This window comes from Sinocyclocheilus rhinocerous, unplaced genomic scaffold (genome assembly GCF_001515625.1).
Source record: "Sinocyclocheilus rhinocerous isolate Xijiao unplaced genomic scaffold, SAMN03320098_v1.1 scaffold853, whole genome shotgun sequence".
In the NCBI taxonomy this organism is placed as follows: domain Eukaryota; kingdom Metazoa; phylum Chordata; class Actinopteri; order Cypriniformes; family Cyprinidae; genus Sinocyclocheilus; species Sinocyclocheilus rhinocerous.
The window spans coordinates 434,731-462,504 of NW_015627738.1; the positions used below are offsets into that span (position 1 = coordinate 434,731).

The 27,774-nt window shown below is 35.9% G+C and overlaps 2 protein-coding genes across 5 annotated transcripts in view; one reads left to right on the forward strand and one right to left on the reverse strand.

Annotated features, from left to right (window-relative positions):
• Positions 1 to 27,774, reverse strand: part of supt3h (SPT3 homolog, SAGA and STAGA complex component) — a 139,788-nt gene that overhangs the window by 99,811 nt on the left and 12,203 nt on the right. The gene's annotated exons all lie outside the window — the stretch shown is intronic.
• LOC107733444 (runt-related transcription factor 2-like) overlaps positions 13,281 to 27,774 on the forward strand; it is a 65,488-nt gene continuing 50,994 nt past the window's right edge. The window contains exon 1 of the mRNA XM_016545062.1: positions 13,281 to 13,377. Within this exon, the coding sequence (XP_016400548.1) occupies positions 13,320 to 13,377 (58 nt within the window). The 5' untranslated portion in view covers positions 13,281 to 13,319. The remainder of the gene's footprint in view (positions 13,378 to 27,774) is intronic.

A 27,774-nucleotide genomic window follows, 5' to 3' on the forward strand; every position in this document is an offset into this window, starting at 1 on the left:
TAAGTAGGGATGCACCGAAAATATAGGCTACATATAATAATATTAATTGAACCCGCAGTGTTCAGCGCGCATGTTTCACTCCTCGTCACTGCGCGGTTTGACGCTCCACTCAATATTCCGATCTATGAATGTGCATTCCGCTCGTGTACCGCTCATGCTCATCTGAAAAGCAAAGTCCGCTCAAATAACACGCTGACAGGAAATTTCTATGCAGTTCTAATGCATTAGTAAATGTTGAAATTAACATGAACTAAGATTAATAAATGCTGAAGGACTATTGTTCATTCTTAGTTCATTATCTAAAGTAGTTAACTAATGTTAACTAATGAACCTTATTGTAAAGTGTTACCAATATTACATTCTGTCCATTTTTATTGTGTTACTTTCAGCAAAAGTGTGGTTATTTTATTGGCTTGTGTCTTTTAAAATTCAGTATCATTAAAATTTAGTTAAATTTAAAAAGTCTTACAAAATTATTTGTGCCAGGTGCATACATTTATGACAGGTTTTCATGAAAGTGTTGGTCAGTTTGTCTGCTTGACAATCCCATTTTGCACTGCAACAATAAAACTTAAGTGAGATGTTGTCAAAGTTTTCCTTTGGGGACATAATTTGAAGTTGGAAAAAGGTAATAAATTGCAATATATCGCAGAATATCGCAATATATTTAAAATCGCAGTAATAGTGTATCGTGACACAAGTATCGTGATAATATCGTATCGTGAGGCCTCTGGTGATTCCCACCCCTAATTGCAACGCCCTGAAAACCAGCCAGAACACTCTAGAATCACAGGTAACTTTTGCATGGTCAAACACCAGTCACACTTTCCTCAAAAACAAAAAAAAATCTAGTTCATATTGACAGTTCATCAGAATAATGTGCAAACGTCTTCATTACATCAACAGAACTCAGTGCTCGATATGAGATATTGCTGCTCACACTCCACTGAGTCACAGATAACAACTCCATCACTCACACACCCAAAGAACCCCAAGTGCACGTCTGATTAATCTGATAAAACTGGATATTATTGGACACAAACTGTCTTTTTGGGTAGGTAAAAGGGATGTGTTCATTGTACGGCAGCCAGACAGGACTCAATATACTCATAAAAACAGTGATTAGAGATCTAACGCTCAGGAAAACAGGAATACCTCTCTGGACACACAGAGGTGATATCAAAACTAAATGGCAAATGTTTCCAGAAAACATCAGAGAGCGTTAAGTCACTGAACTCAAACAAGAGATCAGTCCAGACAAACACTGATGTAAAAAACATCAAGTCATCAGATACGCAGCAGAAACACACCCATCGCATGCACCGTGTGTTTAGTGCTTCACACACTCGAATACTAAATTATCTCTCTTCAATCAGACACATTCTCCAACGTCCGTCCTTTCCGGAGCATGAGTGATCCTGGAAAACGTATGCATGATGGCGAGGGCTTTCATGTGATTCAGTTTACACTGCTGGAAATCAGCGAAGAGACGAAAATCCATTAGCGTCTGCCAGCAGCTCCCAAACATTCAGCGCTGGCCGTCTCTCCATGTCCATTAAAAATACATCCATAATTCCAAATCAAATACAGTCGTCGTTTTGTCTTTTGACATTTGATACATGTTTAAGTAACTGTACAGTCATATTTATTATGGTTACTGAGAGCTTTAATCGTAACATCAGTATGTTTCTTAAGTATGTTTGGAAACATCAAAGACAATAACCTTCATTGTGCATTTAGTTAAAACCCAATCAATTCAGTTGTGAAGATCATTTATCTTGTCACTGTTCAGTCTTAACAGCAGCGTTGTGTTTCAGGTCATTTGAATGCTGGTTTGAATACAATTCATATTGAATTTTGGCCCGAGCGATGACCAGTTGCACCACTGATTTGAATTCTGTTAACTACTCACAATATGCAAATATGACTAGCGAGGAAAGTCATGAATTTACACACCCTGCCTGCCCAGATTCTGACCAAAGTCACACCGGGCAGTTTGGCCTTTGCATCTGCAAGTACGGATACACTGATGTGGAAGTTTTGTCGGATACAATATGGTCAATTACTGATTATGGTTGATTGCATGATTTTTGTTGTTGATTTGAATTCATATTCAAAGTTTGGAACTAGAATATTATCTATTAAAAGGAAAATCCGACAGAAAAGCGTTTAAAGTGTAGGCTATTATTACTTGTGAAAGCTGGCGTAAAAACAATAGCACTACACTTTAAATCAGAAAAAATAAGATGAAAATATTTATGATTTTTAAATTAACATTAAATTTAATTCAAATGTTATTGATAATAAAAAAATGGGAAAATGGAAAAACACAAAACTTGACATTATCTTCTTGCCAACATCGGCCTAACCAAAAGATAAGATCTATTTAAAATAGAAATCCTTTGTAACAATATACACTACAGTTCAAAAGTGTATTTTTTAGAAAGACATTAATACTTTTATTCAGCAAGGATGTTAAACTGATATTTTTTTTAAAATGATAGTGAAGACTTGTATTGCTATTAACTTTTTATTTATCAAAGAATCCTGAAAAAAAGTATCACAGGTTACAAAAAATATTAAGCAGTGCAACTTTTTCCAACACTGATAATAAATCAAACTGATAATAAAGCATATCAGAATGATTTCTAAATGATTTCTGAAAGATCATGACACTAAAGACTGGAGTAATGATGCGGAAAATTCAGCTTTGCATCACAGGAATAAATTATATTTTAAAGTATATTAAAAAAGAAAACACTTATTTTAAATTGTAATAATATTTCACAATATTACAGTTTTTTTCTGTTAAGCAAATAAAAATATATAAGGGGAAAAACAGGCATTTTATTATTATCTGCTTTAAAAAAAACATTTGAAAAGAAAAGAAAAAAAAGGTTTTAAGGTCACTGAATGATTCCTATCATAGCTAATAAATATACAGTGTATGGTCGTAATCATAATTAGTTGATTTGCTGTAAAAGGCAGGATATAAGAAAGGCTAAAGTGGAAATATAAAAATTTATTTTTAACTTACAATACAAAAGTAAACCTAACCTTAATACAAAACCTCCAAAAAAAAGCCCATAGTGACTTCATGTGAGCGGCAGTACCTGACTGTCCAGTGTTTAGCCACTATCTGCAAAGGCCACTATCCACTCTCATTTAGAAATGAATGTTTTTGGCATCACACACATGAGGAAGAGCTGCCAGGAACACAGCCTCTGAAAATGATGAGAGACCAGCCAGAAACCTTGAAGTGCTCCCAGACCCTGCTGTAAGAGGAAGGGAGAGCTGAATTAGACTGAAGTGTGGTCCCTCTGAACGCTACCACATGTTAATACAAGCCTCTGTATCGTATTAGCTCAAACCGCTGCTACAGAGACACGGCAAATAGAGCAGATCTACTGTACTCCAGAGCGCAGTGTCTCAAAACCTCATAAAGCAGCGGCACATGGGCTCGCTAAATAATCATCTTACAACTGGGATTCGCCTAAAGCAGTGGCATGAACTCTTTGGCATGAGTTTAAGACAAAAAAAGATCATTATAAGGACAGAATTTTATTGCAATTCATTATAAAGAGGAAAGTACATCGAGGTCTATATACAGTTCTATGTATACAGTCCTGATGGCATTATCTGTTCAAATTCAACATGAAACCAAAATTAACCGCTTTTACTTTATTAATACACAATTTTGCTCTTACTGTGAATGACTCAGTGCATGTTAGTTCAATAAACTAAAAGAAAAGAAAAGAAAAAGAAAACAACTTTTCAAAAGCAAAAAATTTAAATTTTTTACTAGGGCTGTGTATTGGCAAGAATCTGGCGATACGATACGTATCACGATACAGGGGTTGCGTTACGATATGTTGCGATACTGTAAGCAAGGCGATATATTGGGATATTTCTTATTTTAGGAATAGGACATATTTTTAGGAAAGCTGTCATAAAGAACACACCACCATATGCAAACCTTAGCAATAAATAAATAAAATAAATAAAAATTATTTAACCAGAACACAGTGGGATCTGCATTTGCAATAATCAGTCCCTGTAACATTTAACGTTATTGAACCACTTTTTGTGCAGTACGAGTCAAAGGGGAAAAATTTAAGTGCTTGCAGGATCCTTTAGTTAAATGTATGTATTTTATAAAAAGACCATATATTTTTTTAGACCCTGCTTTATGTTATTTTTAGCAGCATCAAATGACCCCTTTAAAGGTTCACATTTTAAGTTTACAATTGTAACATACAATGTCATAACATTTTGATCTGAACAAAAGAATTACATCTGCTTAATATCAATGAAAAATAAAGTGCTTGGAGGATTTCTAAAGAAAACAAAACAATTTTACAACAATAAAATAAAAACAGATGTTAAACATTCTCAGAACCTTTCCACTTGGATTTCACACGTTTTTCAGTTTGTATTTATGTTCCACGTGGAATCGCAGAGACCGCAACGTGAGCACCACCCCAACTGCACAAAACGCCCCCACCACGAGAGAAAGGTGCAGCTGCGCGGCGACCCTACCGCCCGCCGTGCCCCGCGCAAAGGCTCTTCACACGGGACGCGGCAAGCACCACGGTCCTGCAGTGGACGTTAAAAGCCTAAATGATGCCACACTTCAGCTTTGTACACCGAAACGGGAACTGGAACAATTCTGTCATCCTCCATTACTCGCAGCAAACTATATTAACGCTAACATTAGTGGCGTGCCCTAATGCTAGTATTTCCTGTCACTGTTTAAGTTCAGAGATGAAGACTGCTATCTAGCGGTCGGGATATAAACTCAAAACTAAACAACTGCCATGAATCTTGTATGATTTTTTTTTTTAAATATCGATATTCCGTTTTTGAGAATCGATACGGTATCGCCAAACAAAATATCGCGATACTCACGATATCATCTATATTTTCTTACACCCCTATTTTTTTACTTTCACAATACATAATCTTACTGTACTGTGTAAAACTCACACTGTGAATGATTAATCAAAATGTTAATAAAATAAAATAATAAAATCCTGACTTTAAACGAACATTCCAAACGAAAAAGTTTGACCTCTTTTTCACACTGAATATCACATTTATTTTCTAAAATAAAATAAAATAAAAATAATAAAATCCTGACTTTAAACGAACTTTCCAAATGAATAAGTTTGATATTTTTTCTTACTGAATATCCCATTTATTTTCTAAAATAAAATAAAATAAAATAACAATTCTGCCTTTAAAACAACTTTTCAAATGATAAAGTTTGACATTTTTCCTCATTCAATGCCCTGTTTCTTTTGGTAATAGCCACATTACAGAGGTAAAATGGGTTACAAACAGCGCTTCATGTTGACCTCAAACTTCCAGTCACTTCCAGCATGAAAGTACAATCTGAATGTCAAACTCAAGTACAGTCTAACTAGTAGATAGAAACAGAATGTCGTGCACTACAGTCTAATCCAGTGAGCTTCTCTCTGTCCGGTCTGATTTGCAAAAACGCTTGAGATGAAACATTTCTCTCAGAGGAGTAACTCTTCTACTATGACCAGTCTTTATTTGCGGTCATGTTTCATGACCTTATAGGAGCACACGGGGAAAACACTGCAATAATGTCATCACGCTTCACAAAGACAAAACACACCAGTCACTGCACTTAAAACAGCTTCAAGAACGCAAACAGCAGCAGAGGTGTCAAAATAACACTAAACCGAAAAATAAACCAGACTCCCGGTTGATATTAGACAACACAAACTGTTTCATAAGGAAATCAAAATGATGAAGAAACAAAAGCAAACCTGAATGACATTTTCTTTATGAGAGAAAATCAACTATTCAGGAAATCTTCTTTGTTTAAATTCATGTAATTAAAATGATGATTCACAAGATCAGGATATTGCACAACAAAGCAATGCTTGACCATTTTAGACATAACAGAAGTTATGAAGGAACTGTTTATCAAACTAAAATCAGCGCTAAAATAGACACATGGCACCAGACAGCAACAGCAAAGCCAAGGATCTAATTCAGATATAAACAGCATTAAGACTGTAATGCTTTCTTAAATATTTTTTGGAGGCTAATGTGATTTGCATCATTTCCTTACATCCTTTTTAAGCTCATTACCACAACTGAGCACAGGAAACATTTGGAAGCTCATTAGACATCAAAAACACCGTTTTGTTTGTGTTCAACATGCATTTGTCTCAAAGATAATTTCTAAATCAGTGCAATGAATGAAAAGTGGTTTTATACTTAAGAGTGACATTAATGATAAGTATTTCAAGATTTTCAAAAGGTTTAGAATTAATCTAATGCATGCTCGACACAAATTACAATAACCTGAGATTGTGAAGCTGCAAAAAGCAAACAAACAAACAAATAAATAAAAACAATGCATACTTAAGATCTAAGATGTAATCTAGTTGGCTTATTTATTTTCGCATTTTCTAGAATTTTCTCATCTCTATATTTTAAAATCCAATTTATCAAAATGCATCTGCAGCTTTTTAAGTATTTTATGGGTTTTCCTGTCTGAAAACAGACAATAGCGGCACAAAAGCACATTAATAAAGAGAACAAGAGAGTTTTGAGGCTGTTTTGTCTATGAGCCACGTGTGTCTATAGACAGAGAGACTGTTTCGCTTAAATGCTTAGCAAAAGCTCAAAACTAAATGTAAAAATAACTTTAACTGTACAAATAAAGCCCACATATGCTCACGTCTCAAAGTTAAATATTGCATATATTTATATATAATATATAAATAATGTTTTATATATAAAAATATATTAATCTAATAGCAGCAAAAAAATAAAATAAATAAATAAACATTGTGGTGGATTGTGTGTCCAAAATGTGTGAAATAAAAGTTTAAGCTCTCCAATCAACAAGTGTTGCTGGTAAACCTTTTCGGCTGCTGAGAAAAACTGAATAAAATGACTAGTTGTCAAATGAAGGCTTAAATGCCAGTGTGACATGTTCCGCCACATGTGACGTCATGTTAGACAGCATGCATGTGTGACAGTGATGAGTCACGGCCTCTTCAAACGTCACTCAGCGCTCAAAGTGCCAGTTCACCAGGCAAGCAGACTTGTGATAATTGTCAGAAATAACAGGTTCTTCTCCTTTAATTGCCATTCTCACGATGTGCCCATGCCGCAAGCGAAAGCCACTGGGGTTGGCGAGACCTGCCAAGCGTGATCTTGTCGTGTCCCAGAGTTCTGCGATGTGCTGAATGCGTAAGCAGCAGTTCAGATCCCAGCTGCGGTTTAACTCGTCCTGACCTTTGGCAACAAGAATCCACAGTGTTTCACATCAACAGGTCAATTTGGCAGTCAACACTCACAAAAACATCATAGAGACCGTAAATTATGGAATTATATTTTGTGAGAATGTAAAAGATGTCTGTGCACTAAAAAACAAACTGCTTGGGTTGCAAAAAAAGATTAAAAATCAAAAACATTAAACAAAAGTACAGACACCATAAGCACTATTTACCATTTGAATGAATACTCCTCATCTTATTCTGCACAATTAATCAGTACATTATTTAAAAAATAGACAACTGAGATTTGTCTAAAGCAATGAATGAATGAATAAATAATTAAGTAATTACTCTAAAAACATTATGGCTATTTTCAAGCCAATTTGGGGGAACATTGCAATTTTTAACTTTATAATAAAGACATTAAATAAATGAATTAATTAATAAAATAAATAAAATAAAAAGAAACAAAAATAAAAATATTTCTCTCCCTGAAATGACATTTCTGCTGATGTAACCAAGACAAAACAGGCAAGGTAAAAAAATCCCACCAATAATATCATAAAAATAGATTATATCATAACCACACAATTGAATTGCAATGGATCCAATGAAGTCATTTTTCCATATCTGATTGCAAACTGTCAAAAAATAAAATTTGTATTCATAAAATAAATTACACATGAACTGTTTGTTGCTACCGTGTGTTTTGAGTTTGAGCTCCGTCAAGTTAATTCTTTGTCGTCTAATTTTCTATTTTAAAATCAATTTTATACACCATCATTTTCGTTTATATAATTAAATGCTTAAATAAAATATGTACTTTAATTGCAAATAATATACGGAAATAAAATAAAGCTTCTAAAAGATTAATTTAAAATTTAAGTTTCACATCTAGATTCTGCTTTAACCTGTTTGAAAAAAATATACAGTATATTAAACATTTTGGAGATTCAATTCCTTGTGACAGAAAATAATAAGATGAAAAGTTTGGGGGAAAAAGAGGTTATTGCAAAAAACACACATTGTATTGGTACAACGTATTCACATGTGATGAGAAAACCGAGAAACATCTATCTGTACGACAGTGCCCGATTGACAATTTCAAACTGATGCCACTGACTGAATTTAAACTAACAAACGTAACCTCTAACATCGTTTAATTCCATCTATAGAGCGTGGCTTTCAACAGTAAACTCATAACCGCTCTAATTTAAGAATGTGTGAAATGGTGCAGGGGTGTAACGTCTCCTGGAAGCATTAGTGCACACTTCCTACGGCAGCCAGGAATAATGTTCTAGCATCTAATGCCCTGTTTATGCCTGTGTGGTCCAGAGTAGACTGAAGCGGGCCAAGCTAAAGCCGGGCCTAAGAAGGGCACACACACACAAGGACCACAGTGAAGCCATGCTTGCAGAAGACCACCAGCGCTCGGCCGACAAAGAGCAGATATTCGCAGCGACCCTGACGTGTTCAGAGACAGCAGAAAGTCAACGGCATGAATGAAAATACAGTCTGTCTCGTGAGCGGCTATAATTAGCAGAATGTGCAGTCAGGAGTTTCTCATTTGACCTTCCAGTGTGAAAAATCACTAAAATCTGAGGTGGAAAATGAGAAATGGAAATACATTGATTTAGAATGGACTGCGCTCCTGCTAGCATTTATTTGCACATGCTGTCTGTGTTGTTTCAGCATCTGAATTACTAAAGGAACTACACAAATCACATTAACTTTCTTAATTCACACTATTGCTCTTACTGTGAACAATTAATCAGTGCATGGTAGTAAAGTAAAGTAAAGTAATACAAATCCTGCCTTTAAAACAAGTTGTGCAAATGAAATTATTTTACATTTTTCGGTTCACTGAATACCCTCTGTACTTACTTATCAAATAAAATGAAATACAATAAAATAAACTAAAATAAAAATTCTGCCTCTAAAACAACTTTACAAAAAAAAGTTTGACATTTTTTTCTTATTGAATATCCTGTTTCTTTTGGTAATAGCACATTACAGAGGTAAAACGCGTTACAAATCATGCACTGATCAATGTGAACAATTAATTGGTGCATGGTACTTCAATAAAATATAAATATAATCAGCCTATAAAACAAAAAATAAATAAATAAAATAAAATTAATTGAAAATCCTATTTACTTTCTTAATACACAATCTTGCTCATACTGAAAAAGATTAATCAATGTATGGTTTTCATATAAAATAAAATATTAAAATAAAACAAAAAATGTAATTAAATTAAATAAATAAAACATAAAATTAAAATAATAAAATAAACATCTTTTCAAATGAAAAATCAAATCAAATTGCAATGGATCCAATGAAGTCACAAGCAACATTTTTCTATATCTAATTACAAACTGCCAAAAAAGAAAATTTGCATGAATAAAATATATTACAATTAAATCAATCATTAAACTCACTAAATTGTGTGGTTGAAAATTCATAACGGAAAAACATTTGCTAAGAATGCACTGTCAAATAAAAGCATTTATTTGCACGCGCTGTCTGTTGTTTCAGCATCCGAGTCACTAAAGGAACTACACAAATCATATAACTGATCACAATTCACGCAAGCATGCAAAATATGACTAAACAACAACCATTTTAGACCAGGCAGTTCTTCCACGCAAGAGTTAATGTCATTATCATTAAGAAATATACACAAACATCACATTAAAATAAACCTTTGTTTATCACCAGATTTATGTGGGTGGTAATAGCACAATGTAATGGTGTTAATGGTTAATAGACTCATTAACGCACAAAAGAATGACAATGAATCAATTAAAATTAAAATTTAAATATGAATGACGCAATGCTATACCAGCACAGTTTTTTAAGTTTAAAGGGAAAATTCACCCAATTACTCACTCTCCTGTTATTCCAAACCTGTACGAGTTTCTTTCTTCTGTTGCCGGTAGCCATTGACTTCCATAGTATTTTTTTCCTTACTATGGAAGTCAATGGCTACCGTCAACTGTTTGGTTACCAACATTCTTCAAAGTATCTCCTTTCATGTTTAACAGAAGAAAGAAACTCATACAGTTTGAGGGTGAGTAAATGATGACAGAATTTCATCTTCTAAATTGTACGGCTACATGTTTCTAGCTTAACTTACTAAGCGCAATAAAGTGCTTGTCTAATCAGACGTTCTCAGACGTTTAGGGAACGAACGGTCTGCTCTGCTGTGGGCGAAACATTTCCTGTCAAGACCACAGCACATCCTCTGAGCTGAGATTTTCATTATTTTCATACGCACCACCATCCCATAATATAAGCAGTCTAGGAGAAACATCAGGAGATCTTTACAGTTTCTGAAGAACAGACAAGTGCAAACTTCCCACCATGATACTAAGCTTTCATAGATGGATGCTAGGGTATTGTTGGTGGTTGCTAGGCTGTTCTGAGTGGTTGTTAGGGTGTTCTAAGTGGTTCTTAGGCTAATCAGAGTGTTTTCTAGAATGTTCAAAGTAGGGCTGTGCGATTTGGGGGAAATATCAAATTGCGATTTTTTTGACAGATAAGCATTACGAGACAGCCTGCGTGAGTGCGGGATTCGCGCTGCGTGGGGCAGAGAGGAGCGAGTATGAGAAGCATTCACAGACACAGGCTGTGTGTGCGCTCTTCTGAATTGGGAATAGCCAACATGCATTATAAACTTATTTCAAATTAATCTGTTGGGGAGATAAAATGTGTAAGATAACGTTCACGTACTAACAAAAACATCTAAGAATGTATCTTTTATTCTCCAGTACTGAAAACAGAACCTATACGGGAGCTTTTGATATGCGCTGTGACGCAGCTCTTGCAAATTACATTTTTTGTTCGTTGTCTGTCATTTCGAAGCTTAAGTTGCATACGGTTTTCTTTAGTTTTAATTTGCTTAACTATTGATCTGACCCAGTAGACGCCATAATCCCACTCTGTCTTTCTCCCGTCCCGCTTTCCGTTTATTTTTTTTTTATGGTGGATGTTTACGCAGTTGGCTAGAGCAGTGCTGATTGGAGAGAACGGAGGTGCGCTCACTCTTGCCCAGGGCAAGTAAGACTGCAACTCAAGGCTGGCAGTCATGCATATGCTCTGGAACAGAGTAATATCGCGTCCACATCGCAGGCGATTAGGAAATCGCAACGTCTCAAATAGCGATTCGATTCGATTTCGATTAATCGCACAGCCCTAGTTCAAAGTGGTTCCTAAACTGATGGTTGCTATGCTGTTCTGAGTGGATTCGATAGTGTTGTGGGTGGCTTATAGGTTGTCCTGAGTGGTTGCTAGGCTGATTTGAATGGTTGCTAGGTTGTTTTGAGTCATTGTTAGGGTGTAATAAATTGTTGCTGAGTGGTTACCAGGGTGTTCTACGTGGTTGTTGGGCTTTTCTGAGTGGCTATTATGATGTTCTGAATAGTTGCTAGGTTGTTCTGAGTGGTTGCTAGGCTGTTTTGAGTGGTTTTTAGGCTGTTCTGAGTGGTTGCTAGGCTGTTTTACGTGGTTGTTTGGCTTTTTTGAGTGGCTACTATGATGTTCTGAATAGTTGCTAGGTTGTTCTGAGTGGTTGTTAGGCTGTTCTGAGTGGTTGCTAGACAGTCCTGAGTGGTTGATAAGCTGTTGTAAGGTTGCTAGGCTGTTCTGAGTTGCTGTTCTAAGATTGGTAGGCTGTTCTAAGTTGCAGTTCTATGGTTTCTAGATTGTTCTAAACTATTCTAAGGTTGCTAGGCTGTTCTAAGCTGTTCTAATGTTGCCAGGCTGACTGTTCTGAGAGTTTGCTAGGCTGTTGTAAGTTGCGTTCTAATGTTGCCAGGCTGTTTGTTCTGAGTGGTTGCTAGGCTGTTCTAAGTTGCAGTTCTAAGGTTGCTAGGCTGTTCTAATGTTGCCAGGCTGACTGTTCTGAGTGGTTGCTAGGCTGTTCTAAGTTGCAGTTCTAAGCTGTTCTAAGGTGCCTACTTGCTGGTCCAAATCAAAAGCGATCACTCTCAAGTGACATTCTGGTCTGTGGCTCAGCCCCTCCTTTAACTTAAGTGTTGGTTTAAATACTAGGAAGTGTAATTTTGATTTTAAAGTCACATGAACACACAAAATTCAGTGTAGCACCTAACATGACCCCGAAACAGGAGAGAGAGAGAGAGAGAGAGAGTGTGAGCACTGCAGAAGCACATGTTTTTCCGCGCTTACACAAACACCTGAGGAGCGCGCTCTGACCGTGTGCCAAAATCCAAACCTGTGAGCCGCGCAAAACAGACGGATGAATCACGGTCGCTAATGCGCTTGTTAAGGTGCCGTGGGGCGTCACGAGAGCCAGATGTGATCCAAGAGCCAATGCAGCGACTGTCATTTCTCAAAGAGCCAATTATGTAACTTACGCTGAGACACACCTGGAGCCTAAACAGCACCCGCGTGGGACTAAACGCACCACAGAGAGTTAACAAGCACAGGAATGAGACCGGGACGTGGAGAGGCTGAAAGACAGAAACGGAGTTGCCTGAAAATCCCAGCCCCTTCCTTTTGGACTGACAGGAGCTGAGGTTGCATCCCGCTGGATGTGAGTAGGAAACGCAGGACCACTGACAAGAGGGCTGAACCCTCTCCGCTGCTCTGATGTCACCAAACACATGACCCAGCCTCTCCAGTAACAGCCCATCAGGAGGGGAAAGAAGTGTTTTAAAGCTTACACGTTTTTGGATTGCGAGAATGTCTCATTCCCCTCACAAACAACCACAGAACCACAAGTGCGGTGCACAAGATTTCCCCAGGACGACAGGAGGGAGCCACTGGGGCGTAAATGGTTAATCCGAGTGGGTCAACCCCAGTCACAGAGACCCAACAAGTCAGTAAGTACGCTCTAACCACACTCGTATATGCCGTTGATATCTGTGCCTGAACGTTTTGGGAAACACATGGCCGTGCGCCGGCTGCTTTTGTTTGTTTGTCGCCGCTTGCATTCAGATGCCTTGATATGATTTGTGCTCCCAGTTTAGGACTTCAAGGGTCACCACGACCTCCAGAGGAGGAGAGAGCCGAGGAGATCCACGTGTGGCTATGGCGTCTAACAGTCTTTTCAGCTCGGTGACTCCGTGTCAGCAGAACTTTTTCTGGGGTGAGTGCTGTGAAAAATTATTTTCATTTCACTGCGGTTCAGTGGCGGGGGAAGCAGAAGTCGAGCGGGTCGATAACCGACGGCGCACGCGTTTCACTGCGGTTCAGTGGCGGGTCACACAGAAGTCGAGCGGGTCGATAACCGACGGCGCACGCGCACGGGAACGTTAAAAGTCGGCGTGTTTGGGTTCGCGTGCATGCGAGATGCTGACTTGTTTGTGTAAGTTAAGAACACATATGTGGGACGACGAGGCAAAGACAGAGAAAAACCCTTCTGGATGTATAAACATTCACTCTGTTTCAATTTACAGAGCTACATTGGAACAAGATGTGGAAAGCTTGCAATAGTGCAGGGTTTGCAGTGGTTAATTCTAATTGATAAATGGTTAACGAGGGAGCTTATATTTATTCTTATGAATGAAAAGCACTTTAACAAACATGCAATGCTTTTTATTTGCGTTCAGCTAAGTTTAGTCTTTTTCAAACATGCAAAAGGAAATAAAATAGAGCTTTTTAACAAAGTCTTTAGGTCTGACATTGAGCAAAACTGGGAGTGTAAATTGAGTCCAGCATTATACAGCACACAAAAAAGCCACATGTAAAACACAATCTATACAAAACCTATTTGAATACCTCAGCTATTCAAAATATACTAACAAGTAAAAGCCAAACAAATCTTGATCTTATCACACAGCACGTATGGAAATAAAAATACAAAACACTGTTGACAGAGCGATCAGAGATTGTACTTACAGTATTTTCCTCATCAAGTTTCTCATGTCGACGTAATCGGAGGCCCTTCTAGACAAACATATGGAGGCAGGATATTGAGTCGGAGCCAGACAGCGTGAGCTACATGGTTTTGTCATCACTGTCGATGCACATCAAGGCGTTCGAGGTGGCGTCTCTAAAACACGAGGCTGCAGAGGCGCGTTATACCTCACACACCCCGAAAACATTAGAATATACCGCTTGATATTATTGCATACTAACTTATTCAGGAAAATACACACAGTGAGCTTACATACCTTCATTACAAACCTTCAAAATCAGGAAGCATCCATTTCAAACATCTTGCTTTGATTTAAAGCACAAACTGACACTAGATAGCTGTTGTTCTAGCATCAAAATGGAAAAAAACATTTAATTTCTTGATTCCCTATAAGGTAAAAGGCACTTAAACCAACCTGCAAACCCTTTAATTTTCCTTTTTATTTGTGTTCAGCTTAGTCTAGGCTTTTTGAAAGATGCAAAAGAAAAGAAAATGCAAATTAAACAGATTTTTAACAAAATGAAGAGCTCTATAAAAGTTTTTGACATCTAATATAACATACTGTTGTTTTATCATCAAAACTGAAAAACCATTCAATTTCTTGATTCATATATGTTAAAAAGCAATTAAACAAACATGCTTAATTGAAACATAATTTTCCTATTTATTTGTTTTCAGCACAGTCAAGGCTTTTTCAAGCATGCAAAAGGAAATAAAATGCCAATTGAATAGAGATTTTTACCAAAATACCCTGCATAAGGGGTCTATAAAAGTTTTTGAGGTCTGATATAAAATTATTTTGTTTTAGTATCAAAATAGAAAAATCATGTTATTAATTCTCTATAAGCTAAAAAGCACTTAAATATGCAAACCTTTTGATTTTCCTCTCTATTTGCGTTCATCCTAGTTTAGGCTTTTTCAAACACACAAAAAGAAATAAAATGGCAATTGACTGGAGCTTTTTTTTTACTGGGTTTCTAAAAGTTTTTGAGGTCCAACATAACCTATTGTTGTTCTAGCATCAAAATGGAAAAAAAAAAAAATCTTGATATCCTATAAGTTAAAGAAATATCTCGAAAGGCGAAAGCATCTTATTTCTACAGATTTTAAAAGTCAAAGACACTGAATGGGATATGTAGCTAGCAATATTCAAATTAAAGACTAGATTTTAATTATATTTTACATTCATAATTGCATATTATATTTTGGTTTAGGACAGGGTTAATAGTTAAACAGGGTTAACTGTTTAGAATGAGAATAAACCCTTAAACTTAAAGCAGGATACACTAATAATGATGCTTGCACTAAGTGGTGGTCTAGATACTAAAATGCTGAAATACGTCCTACAGTTGATATTTAGATTCACATTACCAATCAAAATTCAACACAGCACCAAATGTGAACCTGAAATATGAGAGCGTACTGCAGCAGCACAAACATCTTGTCACATTCCCCCGTTTACACAAACTCAAACATTATTAATGATGCTCAGACTCCTTCAGGTGACGAACGGCCATCACATGCAACACTTACAGATGTTAAACAAGCTCTTGGCAAATTTCGTAGAGCGTCACTAATCAATTAGCAGCATGTTGTTGGGCTCAGAGGTGACATGTGCTTCTCATTTAGAGCCAGTGCTGATATCCTGGCCTGGATTGAGCGGCTTCATTCAGCTAATTGATAATCACATCTCTCGTTTACGCTAGAAAAACAACATTAATGGACAAAACGCGACCTGGTCAACCAAGTCTCAGAGAGCGAGCAGTCAGAGCAGTCCAGCTTATTCAAAAGAAAGTTAAACATTAATGAAATGCAATATCTATAGCCAGGTGGAGGGCTTGTTTTTTTTTATTGGAAATTTAAATCCTCAATTATTTTATAGTAAAAAAAAAAGTCTCAAATTAAAAAGGAATCAGTTGATCTAATAATATGCATTGAGAGACAAATGAAATGAGAGATTTATGCTCTTTGCTTTCTTATCTGCATTGTTTTATATCATCAAAACCTAATTTGTGAGGAAAAAAGTTTGCATTTATCTTGGCTTCAACATCAAGGACATCTACGCATTTTTATAACGCTGTATTGGCTGCAGAGGGCTTGAAATCATTTACCCCATGTGCGACACGTTAGAACCAAATCACTGCATCTCTCAGACCATGTGCATTTCCTTAACGCGAGTTTGTCACTAACGTAATGCGTGCGATAATCTGTCTCAAAATCTATAATTACCCATTCACGACCGGACAGCTTCAAGAGACCAAAATCAATGATAACGGACAGTGTGTCAGGAAAAAAAAAAAGACATGAACAAGAAAAGGAAACATAATTAGACAGAATACTGACTGAATGGTAAAGAAAAATGAGCTTTGATTCCTCAGAGGACGAGGTTGTAATGTGATATGAGACACACTGATGCAGAAGTTCATTTCTGCTGGAGCTGCTCAAAGCAAACAGAGAAACCAGAGGAGAACAAATAGCTGTGTTCGCTTTTCCTTAAAAAGTCTCAGACCACATCTTGATTTCTGAGATTTTGAACATTTCAAAACATTATGATGTATAAAGAAAAATAAATATTTTAAATTCTGCACTATTTCTAGGTGACGAATTTGACTAAATCTGATCATGTGATTCTACTGAAGCTTAAGGTGCACTTTAAAACATCCGAATTCATGCTGGAGAACATGATCACCAGGTTGTGTACATTCAAATCTAAATTGTGCATTTTGCCAAGTTAATTTTTAAAAACAATAATTGTTATGCACAATCATTTGCAATGAAAAATGAATCTAAAACAACTATTTTCACTAGTTATCTCACTAAACATTTATTCAGATTACACATGGATTATGGTCTCAATGATGTTATATTTCTATTGCATTTCTATGCAGTCTCAACATTACTTAAAAAGCATTGTCTAACTTCTTTAAAAGAAATGCATAATCTTAATACTAAAAAAATGCATTTACTGTACTTTAAATTAACTAATTTCATTTGACTTCAAATGCAATCAAAACGCCATAATCTGGACACCAAGAATGACATTTCCATTCTAAAAAAAGAGCCACTTCTCTCATGGAGATCCTGCGCCACACACCGTATCCAACGTGCTTCAAAGAGGGGCATTGATGTCTCATACAAACTTGAAGGGAGCTTCTTAGAAAATAATCAAACACTTAACCATGGAGTCTCACACAGCCAAACAAAACATTCAAAGTGGGAAACAATAAATAGTCCCATAACACGAAGAGACCCGACTTCTGTTAACGTGGAAACCCAGTCAACAAACCATCAGAGTGGCCACAAACCATCTTGAAATCATAGCCAGCCAACCCAGCGCCTCTCATATATCACCGTTTGAAGCAGTCACTGATGGAAATATACATGAAAATACTGAATTCATAGGCAGTCGATTGTGTACGAGGGATGGAGCCAATGGTTGATGTAAGTGTATTTAAAGAGGAGGATTACAGAGCTGGAGTCCAGACAAACAGCTCCGATAATGAATGGCCCCTTCATACCGCAAGCTTGAGACGTCTTTCAGAACATCTCAGCAATGAAAAGGAGGAATAATATAGAGATTTCTGATTTCGAGAACAGTACTTTACAAATACATTTTTAAAGTTATAATAATAAGGAAATAACACTTGTGAAATGCTTCCGTTTTGCATCTTTTCTGATTTAACACAACACTTTCTTTACAAACAGAGTTTCTTTAGGTTTTATGTGGGTAAATTTAAATTAAGTAAACTGAAATGAACACAATACATCAATACGGTCTCTAATGTAAATGTTTTGTATTAGCAATGCTTCAAAGTTTGAAAATACAACTTCCAACAGAGTGATTAAAACAAGAACATATATCAGAAAAATCTACTTAATTCAAAAGGAAAACAAGTCTTCATTTTCCATTGACAGATTTTTATTCTTGTTTTAAGCATAAACTTAATTTTATTCAATTTCTCACAAAACAATACATAATTTATTCAATTTGCATCTGCAGTAATGTATCTTGATTTAAGGATGTTTAGATATTTGTATTGGAAAACAAAATAAAAATAATGAGGAAGAGATTCATTTTTTTGCAGTTGCACTTGGGTGACTTTATGAATAGGCCTACAAGTTTTTCTGCTCTGATTTAAGACCTGTTTAGGGCCTTCTTTTGTGGAAGGGTGAAATAAGACTTTTTAAGAGCTGCTGAAAGAAGCACTGTGATTGATTTATTTTATAATTTTTTTTGCATGACAATTTACACGAAAAGATGAGCTGGAATGGACAAAACCAGATGATCCATGTTATCCAGCATGATTTGAGACCTTTTGCACAAAAAAACTCACATGATCAATGTCACTAATTTGCTTACATTTGATGAATCATCTAGAAATAGCACTGAATCTTAAATATTTCTTATTTAAACATTTGCATTTCTAAATAAAATAAAAGTAGTGGTTTCAGTCCACTATATATATATATATATATATATATATATATGCTATATTTGCGGAATCAGCTTCTTGGCTTCCTTTGGCACAAATTTGGCTCTGCGATCATGCGAAATTCGAGTTTAGCAGGACTAAACGCAAGGTAAATACGGATGCATCACAAAATATCAATCAATAACACCAAAGTGACATTTAACTACAACGTTTGCATCAGAAACACTCATTCGCTTGCAGACACTGGCACATTTTTGATGTAAAAGTTTCTTATTTTCCTCTTTGAGCAATTGGCAAATAGAGGAAGAGTACTGCTAGAGAAAAAGTACACTGTACAACAGACCACTGACAATCCAAAGCAGCTTTTTCTTTCAAAAAGAAATCATGCTCTAATATTGCTAAATTTATCAGGCGATTCATGCGACCCGCTTTCTGCAGTCGAAGCCTCAGGGGGTTTCAAGGGTAAAATATGAAATGTTCAAATAAGTTTTGATTGTGCCGTAATGAAGTGATTCCAGCAACTGCATTTAACAAGGCTTTACCTGTTCGCCACAGCCGTATTGATTTAACCTCGACAGGAATTCAGAACTTTCTCAAGCCAGAACATTACTTAAAATATTTATAATACGATACGCACAAGAGCTATAAGTGAAAACAGAATGTAAAAATGCCCGGAATGAGACTCAGGAAAACTAGACACGCTGCATTGGCGTTCCTCCTCAGCCTTGGCTTCCTTTTCCAACTGTGGCTCCACTGCTCACCGCAGGGGAAATGGAGTGTTTTCAAATAGGCCCTTGTAATGCTTTATTTCCCCCTAAAAATGTACATTTTTGATATGTAAACAATAAGTGAAGAGCTGGGAGACGAACTGTCTGGCTCTGAAAATGCTGGAAAAACACACGTATGTGTTCAAAACGCGATTTGTGATTGCAGATTTAAACATTCAAAATTCGAGTTAACTGATGTAAACAAGTCCACAAAAGCCCAGAGAGACGTTCAAACAACACTAATACCACAGGAGAGCGTGATGGTGAAAAACAGGGATGAAATGACGTCATGCACCTGCCAATCAACACACCCGTGCTCTCGTGCCAGGGAACGCGTCAGGGCTAATTACGGAAGCCGGCGCGTGAGTGTGAGCAGCGTGCAGAACGCGCACGGCCACAACGCACGCTGAAATCTAAACATTAGCTTTAAAGGACAAAATAGCCCTCTCTAACTGGCACGGTAATCTGAGCACAGCAATCACTCGCTACAGAACCCCACGCACACACCTGAGCGTATCGGATATCCACTCGGGGAGCCATGCAGCGGCTCTTTACATGTCGGGTTTGATTCTATAATATCCAGTTCTCGGCTTCGGTTACAAGTGTTTTGAAACCACAAAAGAAACACTTTGTCATCTCACAGATTTTAAAGGTCTTTAGGCCATGTCCACTGCACTTACAGATATTACTCAGGGTTTCTGCATGGTTTATGAAGGTAAACTTAAGACTTTTTTGAGACCAAATAAACTGAAGGAAACACTAAATGTTCTCTTAATGTTAATGTCTTTATTACTCCAACCAAATACCTTCTGAACTCACTGCAAAAAAAGTGATGTCCCTCCTCAGTATTTTTGTCTTGTTTTCCAGTGCAAATGTCTAAAGATTCTTAAATCAAGATACATTTACTTGAGAAGCAAAATGACTTAAGATCAGAAGTCTTGTTTTCTGTGATATTGATCAAAATGAAGTGAGTTTATGATTAAAACAAGAACAAATATCTACCAGAGGGCATAGAAAAATCAACTGAATTTCTAAAGGAAAAAAATTTTCGTACCCCATGTTGGTTCTTGTTTGAAACATAAGCTCACTTATGTTAAATTTTTCAAGAATTCAGATTTGCATCTCAAGTAAATGTGTCTTGATTTAACAATGCTTACCTTGTTGCATTGGAAAGCAAAAACACTGAAAATATATTCCATTTTTGCAGTGCATGGAACATTTAATGCCACAACTTTGTGAATTTAAAGGGGTCATATGATGCTGCTAAAAAGAACATTATTTTGTGTATTTGGTGTAATGAAATGTGTTTATGCGGTTTAAAGTAAAAAAAACACATTATTTTCCACATACTGAACATTATTGTTTCTCCTGTATGCCCCGCTTGTAAAGGTGTTTCGATATATCACTGAATCCTTTGGGGAAATAACAGCCACTCAGTGGAGTATAAAGGCCAGGCCTTATGTAAAATTAATCAGAAAGACTCCCTCACCGAGGCTGACACTGTCTATTAAAATGTTCCTCCTCGCTGTTAAATATGCATTAGACATCCAAAGGTGAATCTCCAAAGAAGTTGTTTTCCACTGAAAAATGAGGTTTGAAAGTGACTGAGCTTTCCGTGGACTTCAGAGCGCATTTCGCTGACAAAGACAACAATAGACATTCTCACGACGTCTAAATATTAACAAGGCTTCTTATTAATAAACATGATCGCAATTAATGTGAGAGGAAACGTGTAAATGCACGAACAATTCTTGGCTAAGGTCATTTGAAGATGCTTAAATATTGATGGGTGTCGAGTGAAGAGTTTCTCCGTTTATATCAAAACAAGGTTGGAGTCTCGTCCTAGTTTGAATGCATCGTAAATCATTTCAAAAGTTCTTTCTATAGAGAGCATGCCGATCCTCAATGTATGCTTTTAATAAGAAGGTTGCAAAACATTCTTCTCGGATTTTTGTTTTGCGCACATCAAGCCATCGATCATTACCGCTCGAGCAGTCCAGCATTCATAAAACCTCAAGCAAGAAGAACACAGAGAATCTATAGCACCTACTTATTCTGATTCGACTTCAAAAAACGCGAGCTTCATAGGCGCAGGAATCTCTCTATTGTTCTGAGCCTTTTCCCAGAAGTATTGCAAGATGCAATGGGCGAGACTGCAGTTGGCTTACTGGCATTGTTTTGTAGGGAGTTCATTATGAAGTAAATAAAGGCTTCCAGAGCATATTGTTCTTTAATTTACTGCTGCCAGCTGCTACAAAAGATGCTAAAAATATGCACCATCAGACCTAGAAGTCAAATATAATCGGTCTTGTTTGTTGATATTACCTTCATGTTACAGACACTATTTGAACTGAAGAATCAGAACAAATTCACCGGCTCTGTTCCAAAACATAGTGAGTTGCCTACACAGGCAGCATTTTAAGACATCCTAGAAAGGCAGCATAGTTATTAGGATGCCTGTTTATTGTTTTTCTCTATCAAGGAAAAGCAATGTTGCCTTAATTTGGCTGAAAAAAAGTATGTTAATTATTCAGATTTAAAAACTAGAATAAATATTTATTTAAAATAAAATATTAAAGTGTATATATATATATATATATATATATATATATATTTATCAGAATCAGAATCAGAATGAGCTTTATTGCCAGGTATGTTTACACATACGAGGAATTTGTTTTCGTGACAGAAGCTTCCACAGTGTAACAGAATAACAGTGACAGAACAAAAAAAACAGATAATAAAAAATTAAAAAATAGAACAAGTAAACAAGGAATAAAAATATATAAATTGACAGTTGTATGTGCAGGTATATTACAATCAGTTGTATGTACAGGTATATTATGAGCAAATTGAAATGTAGACTGAGTATGTGTGTTAGATAAATAAGTGTATGTATAAATAGTGTGTGTTCCACAGTTATTGTCAAGTGTTCATGAGATGGATGGCCTGAGGGACCATAAATGAATGGGCCATAAATGAATGGCCTGAGGGACCATAAATGACCATAAATGGGGGACCATAAATGAATATTTATATTCATTTATATGTTTTTTGTTTAAGTCTTATGCTCACCAAGACTTTATTTGATTAAAAAAAAAAAAAAAAATACAGAAATATTGTGAAGTATTATTGCAATTTAAAATAATGGTTTTATAATTTAGTCCTGTCATTTTTGATTAAAATTATTTGAAATATAAAACCCTTTGTAACATTATAAATGTCTTAACTCATTTTTTACGATCAATTTAATGCATCCTTGCTGAATAAAAGTAATAATTCATTTTAAAAAATCTTACTAACCTCAGACTTTTGAAAGGTAGTGAATATTTTGAATGAATTCAATACCAAACGGTGTTAAATTGTTTTTAACGCTTAGAGTATCGTGTCATTAGTTTAGCAACATTTAACACCAAACTTCAGTCTCTAGTGTGCTTTGCACAAAGAGTTGCTCCCTACAGTTTGAATCGATCACTTAAAATATTCCGTTTCAGTTAGAATGCTGCCTTTAAATGTAGGCTATGTAGACAAGAGGGCTCACTATGTTTTAGAACAGAGCCTATATGATGATAGCATAAGTAACTACATACATTTAATGTAAAGAATGACAGAAAAGTCTATATATGACTATATGATCATTCCACGTCCAGTACAATCAGATCAGAACAGCAACAGTTAAAGCGTCTTTCAGAAAGAGGCTCTGTGCAGAAACACTAGAGTTAAACTGTGGTAAACAAATACTCAATAGTGATGAGAGGTTCTTTTCAGTCCCCAAATTATAGTCTGGTTAACCAGAGAGTCTGTGTGCCAGCTCATTACTGATGTTTGCTTCCAATGCGACTCGTCTCCATCCAAGTTTACGAAAACATTCGAGGGGCCTTGAAAGCAAAGAGGGTTTTATACAGGCTGTAGCCCAGGAGACAGAAGCCCGAATTAAACAAATGCCTACAGGTTGCTAGTCAACGGTCCTTGGTTTCACCCAGGTCCTGTAGCGGATCGCTGTAAATGCGGTTAGACGGCTGAAAGTGATGCTGCGAGAGGACAGTGGGCCTGGGAATGCCACTCGATGCTTCCCGACAACTCTGAATCTTAATGCCGTATTTAATTACAGTAAGTGGCTGACGTTCACCTAATTGTTGGGAGTAAATTAAAGTGCTACATTCACTCAGTCTCATTACGTTCCCACAAAGACACATAAATGGCTTTTCCATCAGCAACTTTTTCCTGAATATAAAATATGATTGTGTTTTGCTCCCAGATATTATATGACCCTTTCAATGAAGATTTATTTCACAATGGTCATTTCATAAATGAAAGAACATTGTGGGAAAAAATCCTGCTGCAAACTCAAAAATAAAAAGGAGAGAATGTCAGCCATGTTAGTATCAGCTCATGTCATGGTACAAATGGTAATACTGTGGTGCTTTGTAAGTATTTCAGAGTATAAAGTATCTAATATGCTCCAAGAAACTTCAAAGAATTCCATAGAACTAGCATGGTCCATGTCCAAAAATATGGTATTTATACTTTAGAAAAACAGTCTTTGATACACACTGCCATTCAAATGTTTGGGTTGGTCAAATTTTTTAATTCTCTTAATTTCTTTTTTTTTTATATAAAATAAAAAATGCTCACAACGGCAAAAATATAGTATAATCAGTAATATTGTGAAATATTATTACAATTTTTAAAAACTGTTTTATATAGTAATATTTCTTCTATAGTAGCAAAACTGAATTTTCAGCATCATTACTCCAGTCTTCAGTGTCATGTGATCCTAAAGAAATTCTAATATGCAGATTTTATGCTCAAAAAACATTTATCATTATTGTCAATGTTGAAAACAGATGTGCTGCTTCATATTTTTGTGGAAACCTTCATTCATTGTTTTGTTTTTTCAGGATTATTTGATGAATATGAAGTTAAAAAACAGCATTTATTTGAATTACAATCTTATGTAACATTTTAAATGTCTTTACCGTCGCTTTCGAACAATTTAATGCATCCTCACTGAATAAATGTATTAATTTCAAACTTTTGAACAGTAATAAACAGTTTGTTTGCTGTTGTCAAAAGTATTGACTTCTGAAACACAATATTAACTTGCTAACCATTAAGTAAACAAGAAAAACATGTCAGAAATAACAACAGCAGTTACAGCAACAGTTTGTGCATGTATGTGAGTTTGTACAATAGCAAAAAAGCAATTACACAGTGTGTCATAATAAAGGGACTGACATTACAAACAGCTCACGGCCATACGGTTCTCTGCTCATGGCCACTAATTACAGATAGTAAGGCAAAAACACAAAATACGTCACACTTAATTAAGTCTCTCAAAAACAGCGTATAGACATGCAACGGGTTTCAGAGGCATTTAAAGTCTCACTTATGCATTTACATCATTAGTTCTACATTGTAAAAAAATTATTGTCAAATTAATGGTTGTAAAACAACAGTCAGAAAATTTCCCTCAAAGCAACCCAAGCAATATAAAAGCCACCATTCGCCATTTCCATATTTCAACAATGCATTTCAGATCTGGAGCTTTTTCTAGCTCATACTGTATCGTTCTTGAAACTGCAGTATGAAAGAAAAACCAGGCAGGACTTGCAAGCCACAAAAATGCTGGTGTGGGTTTTGTCTGAGTAAAGTAGTACTAACACCGTGCCACAAATAATTGTGGCAAAATAAAATAGGTGCTAAAATTCATAATGCAAAATGGACTGAAACTGAATGATGACTTCAGGTATTTTTAAACACTCTTGCCAACATGGTAATATGGACTGAAACTGAATGATGCCACAAAAGTGTGATTTCAAATCACTTCAATAGAAGAATTTCATGCAGTTGGCAGTGATGAACCCTGGAGTTCACAGAGGACTCGCTTAAAAACCCACTTTGATCAGGTTACAACCACAGGCCATGATACACTTGAAGTCGGCAGCAGTTAAAGGGAAGCAGTCGGAGCGCATCGCCTTGCGCCGTGATAAAACCCACATTGAATATGAGCTCAGACTGAAGCATCGCAGCGGAGATAGACAAATCTGTCCTAAATGAATCCCACCAGTAGCATATGATTTGTTTTTGGCTTGTTTGTTTAATTTGCCATTTGTGCTTATTTGTTTGATTGAAGCTGACAGTGAATTAGCATTTGATGGCGATGGAGCGCACTGCACAAAGTAAACGCACTATAAATAAAGCGTATTTCTAAATATTCAGTGGGAAATAACGAAGGGTGGGACTTTATCCACTGGAATTCGATTGTTTAATATTATTTTTCCCCACCCACACTTAATAATAAACGTAATAATGAAGTTTTAGTCTACTTTTCAGATTCTAGACGTGTGAAGCTCAGCTCTGGGGTTCGGTGTCTGATCCTTTCTCGTTTTCTGGCTACAAAATCATCCATCATTACAGACACTGCTTACCTTAGTGAAGTACAATAAATGTGTTTTAATTGGCCGGGGCTTTCAGAGAGGAGGATGAAGGCTGGTCAAATCCACAGAGAGGCGAACAGCAGGACGTTGGCCATATTAAACCGTCTGTATTATCTTTAGCACCATATGCATGTATCATGGAAACCCCAGGCCAAAGCAAGCACTCTTTCTAACACGACTGAATGATTGGAAGCATATTAAAAAATGAATATCATCATATAATGCTTCAGACTGCATGCGGAAGTCATTTATGCCCTCTTTTGCTGTCAAACAGCAAATTAGCAACATGTCAGAGCACTAAAAACACCTCTGCGGTCACCACTGTTTTTGTAACGAGATGGTTTCACAAAAACAATTCCAGCGAAGGTGTAATTTAGCGTGCACCGCTGTAGACATCACCTTTACCTGACCACACTATAATCATGGTCATGTTGTCATTTCAAAAAGATCTGCTCATAAAATGACAGAGGATGACAAAACAACATTTAAATGTGTTCATAACAGACTGTCAAGGAAAGTATTGTCAAAGTTATTTAAACTACAATATTAACTTAATATCAGCCGATTAAGTGATATTTTGTCTTTAACAATTTAAAATCAAAAGCTTTGCCACTTTTTCTGTTTTTATATGTTTGTTTAAATTTGCAATTCTGTGTGTTCATGTTTAATTCAATGTTTTACTCGCCATTTCTTTGTAATTGCTTGTGAAATTTACAAGGGATTTTCGAGTGAAAATAGTTTTTTTTGACAGACTGTCAAGAAATTTATTGGCAAGGTTAATTATCTTATGAAAAAAAAAAATCCTTGGCCAAGTGGTTATGGATTAAGTGATATTTTGCCATTTTAACCCTTCCAAAATCAAATGCTTTGCAAACTGATGATGGAGTTTCTTCTCTTTTTATATGTTCATTTAAATTTGCAATTAATTACATACGCAATTTTCTGCATTATAGTGATAAGAAAATTCTGAATGAAAATGTGCTTAATTGTCATAAAGTGGCAGATTGTCAAGGAATGTAAGGCTAATTAATCTACAATATTATCTTAGGAGTTAATAAAAATATTAATTACCCAAGTGGGCATAGCCACCTGGCCAATTAAGTGATATTTTGCTATTTTAATACTTACAAAATAGAAATCAAATCAAACTCTTTGCGAACTGATAATGCACTTTTTCCCCCTTAAATTTGCAAGGAAAATTTGCAACCCCATATTGGTCTGCCACTATTAAAAATTATTCTATTAAGATGAAAAAGCAGAAAAATGCCTCGAGAGAGATGCGTTCAGCTGATTTAGAAAGCTATTTATTTCATTTTAAGAGGCAAGGCAACATTTCTCATTTTCATTTAGTTTAACTTGATAGTGCTAAAATAACTACAATTAAAACTGAAATGAAAAAATAATAAAAAAAATTATACAGACAAAAATAAAAAATAATTAAAATTGACAAATACAAAAAAATTAGTAAAACTAAATAAAATTAAAATGAAAACACAAAATATAAAAATAAAACCTAATTCAAAACATTATTAAAAACTATAATGGTAACTTAATGATCCTAAAATAACAGTAATAAGAATACAGTTTTCTGCATTATAGTAATAAGAAAATTCAGGATGAAAATGTGCTTAAATTGTAATAACAGACTGTTAGGGAATCTATTGACAAGGCTAATTAATCTATAATATTATCTTATGAGCCAATAAAAATATTAATCGGCCAAGTGGGCATAACAACTTGGCCAATTAAAGGGGTCATATGATGCTGCTAAAAATAACATTATTTTGTGTATTTGGTGTAATGAAATGTGTTTATGCGGTTTAAAACACATTATTTTCCACATACTGTACATTATTGTTTCTCCTCTATGCCCCGCCTTTTTGAAACGCGTCGATTTTTACAAAGCTCATCGGTCTGAAAAAGCGAGGTGTGCTCTGACTGGCCAGCTATCCAGTGCGTTGTGATTGGCCGAATTCCTCAAGCGTG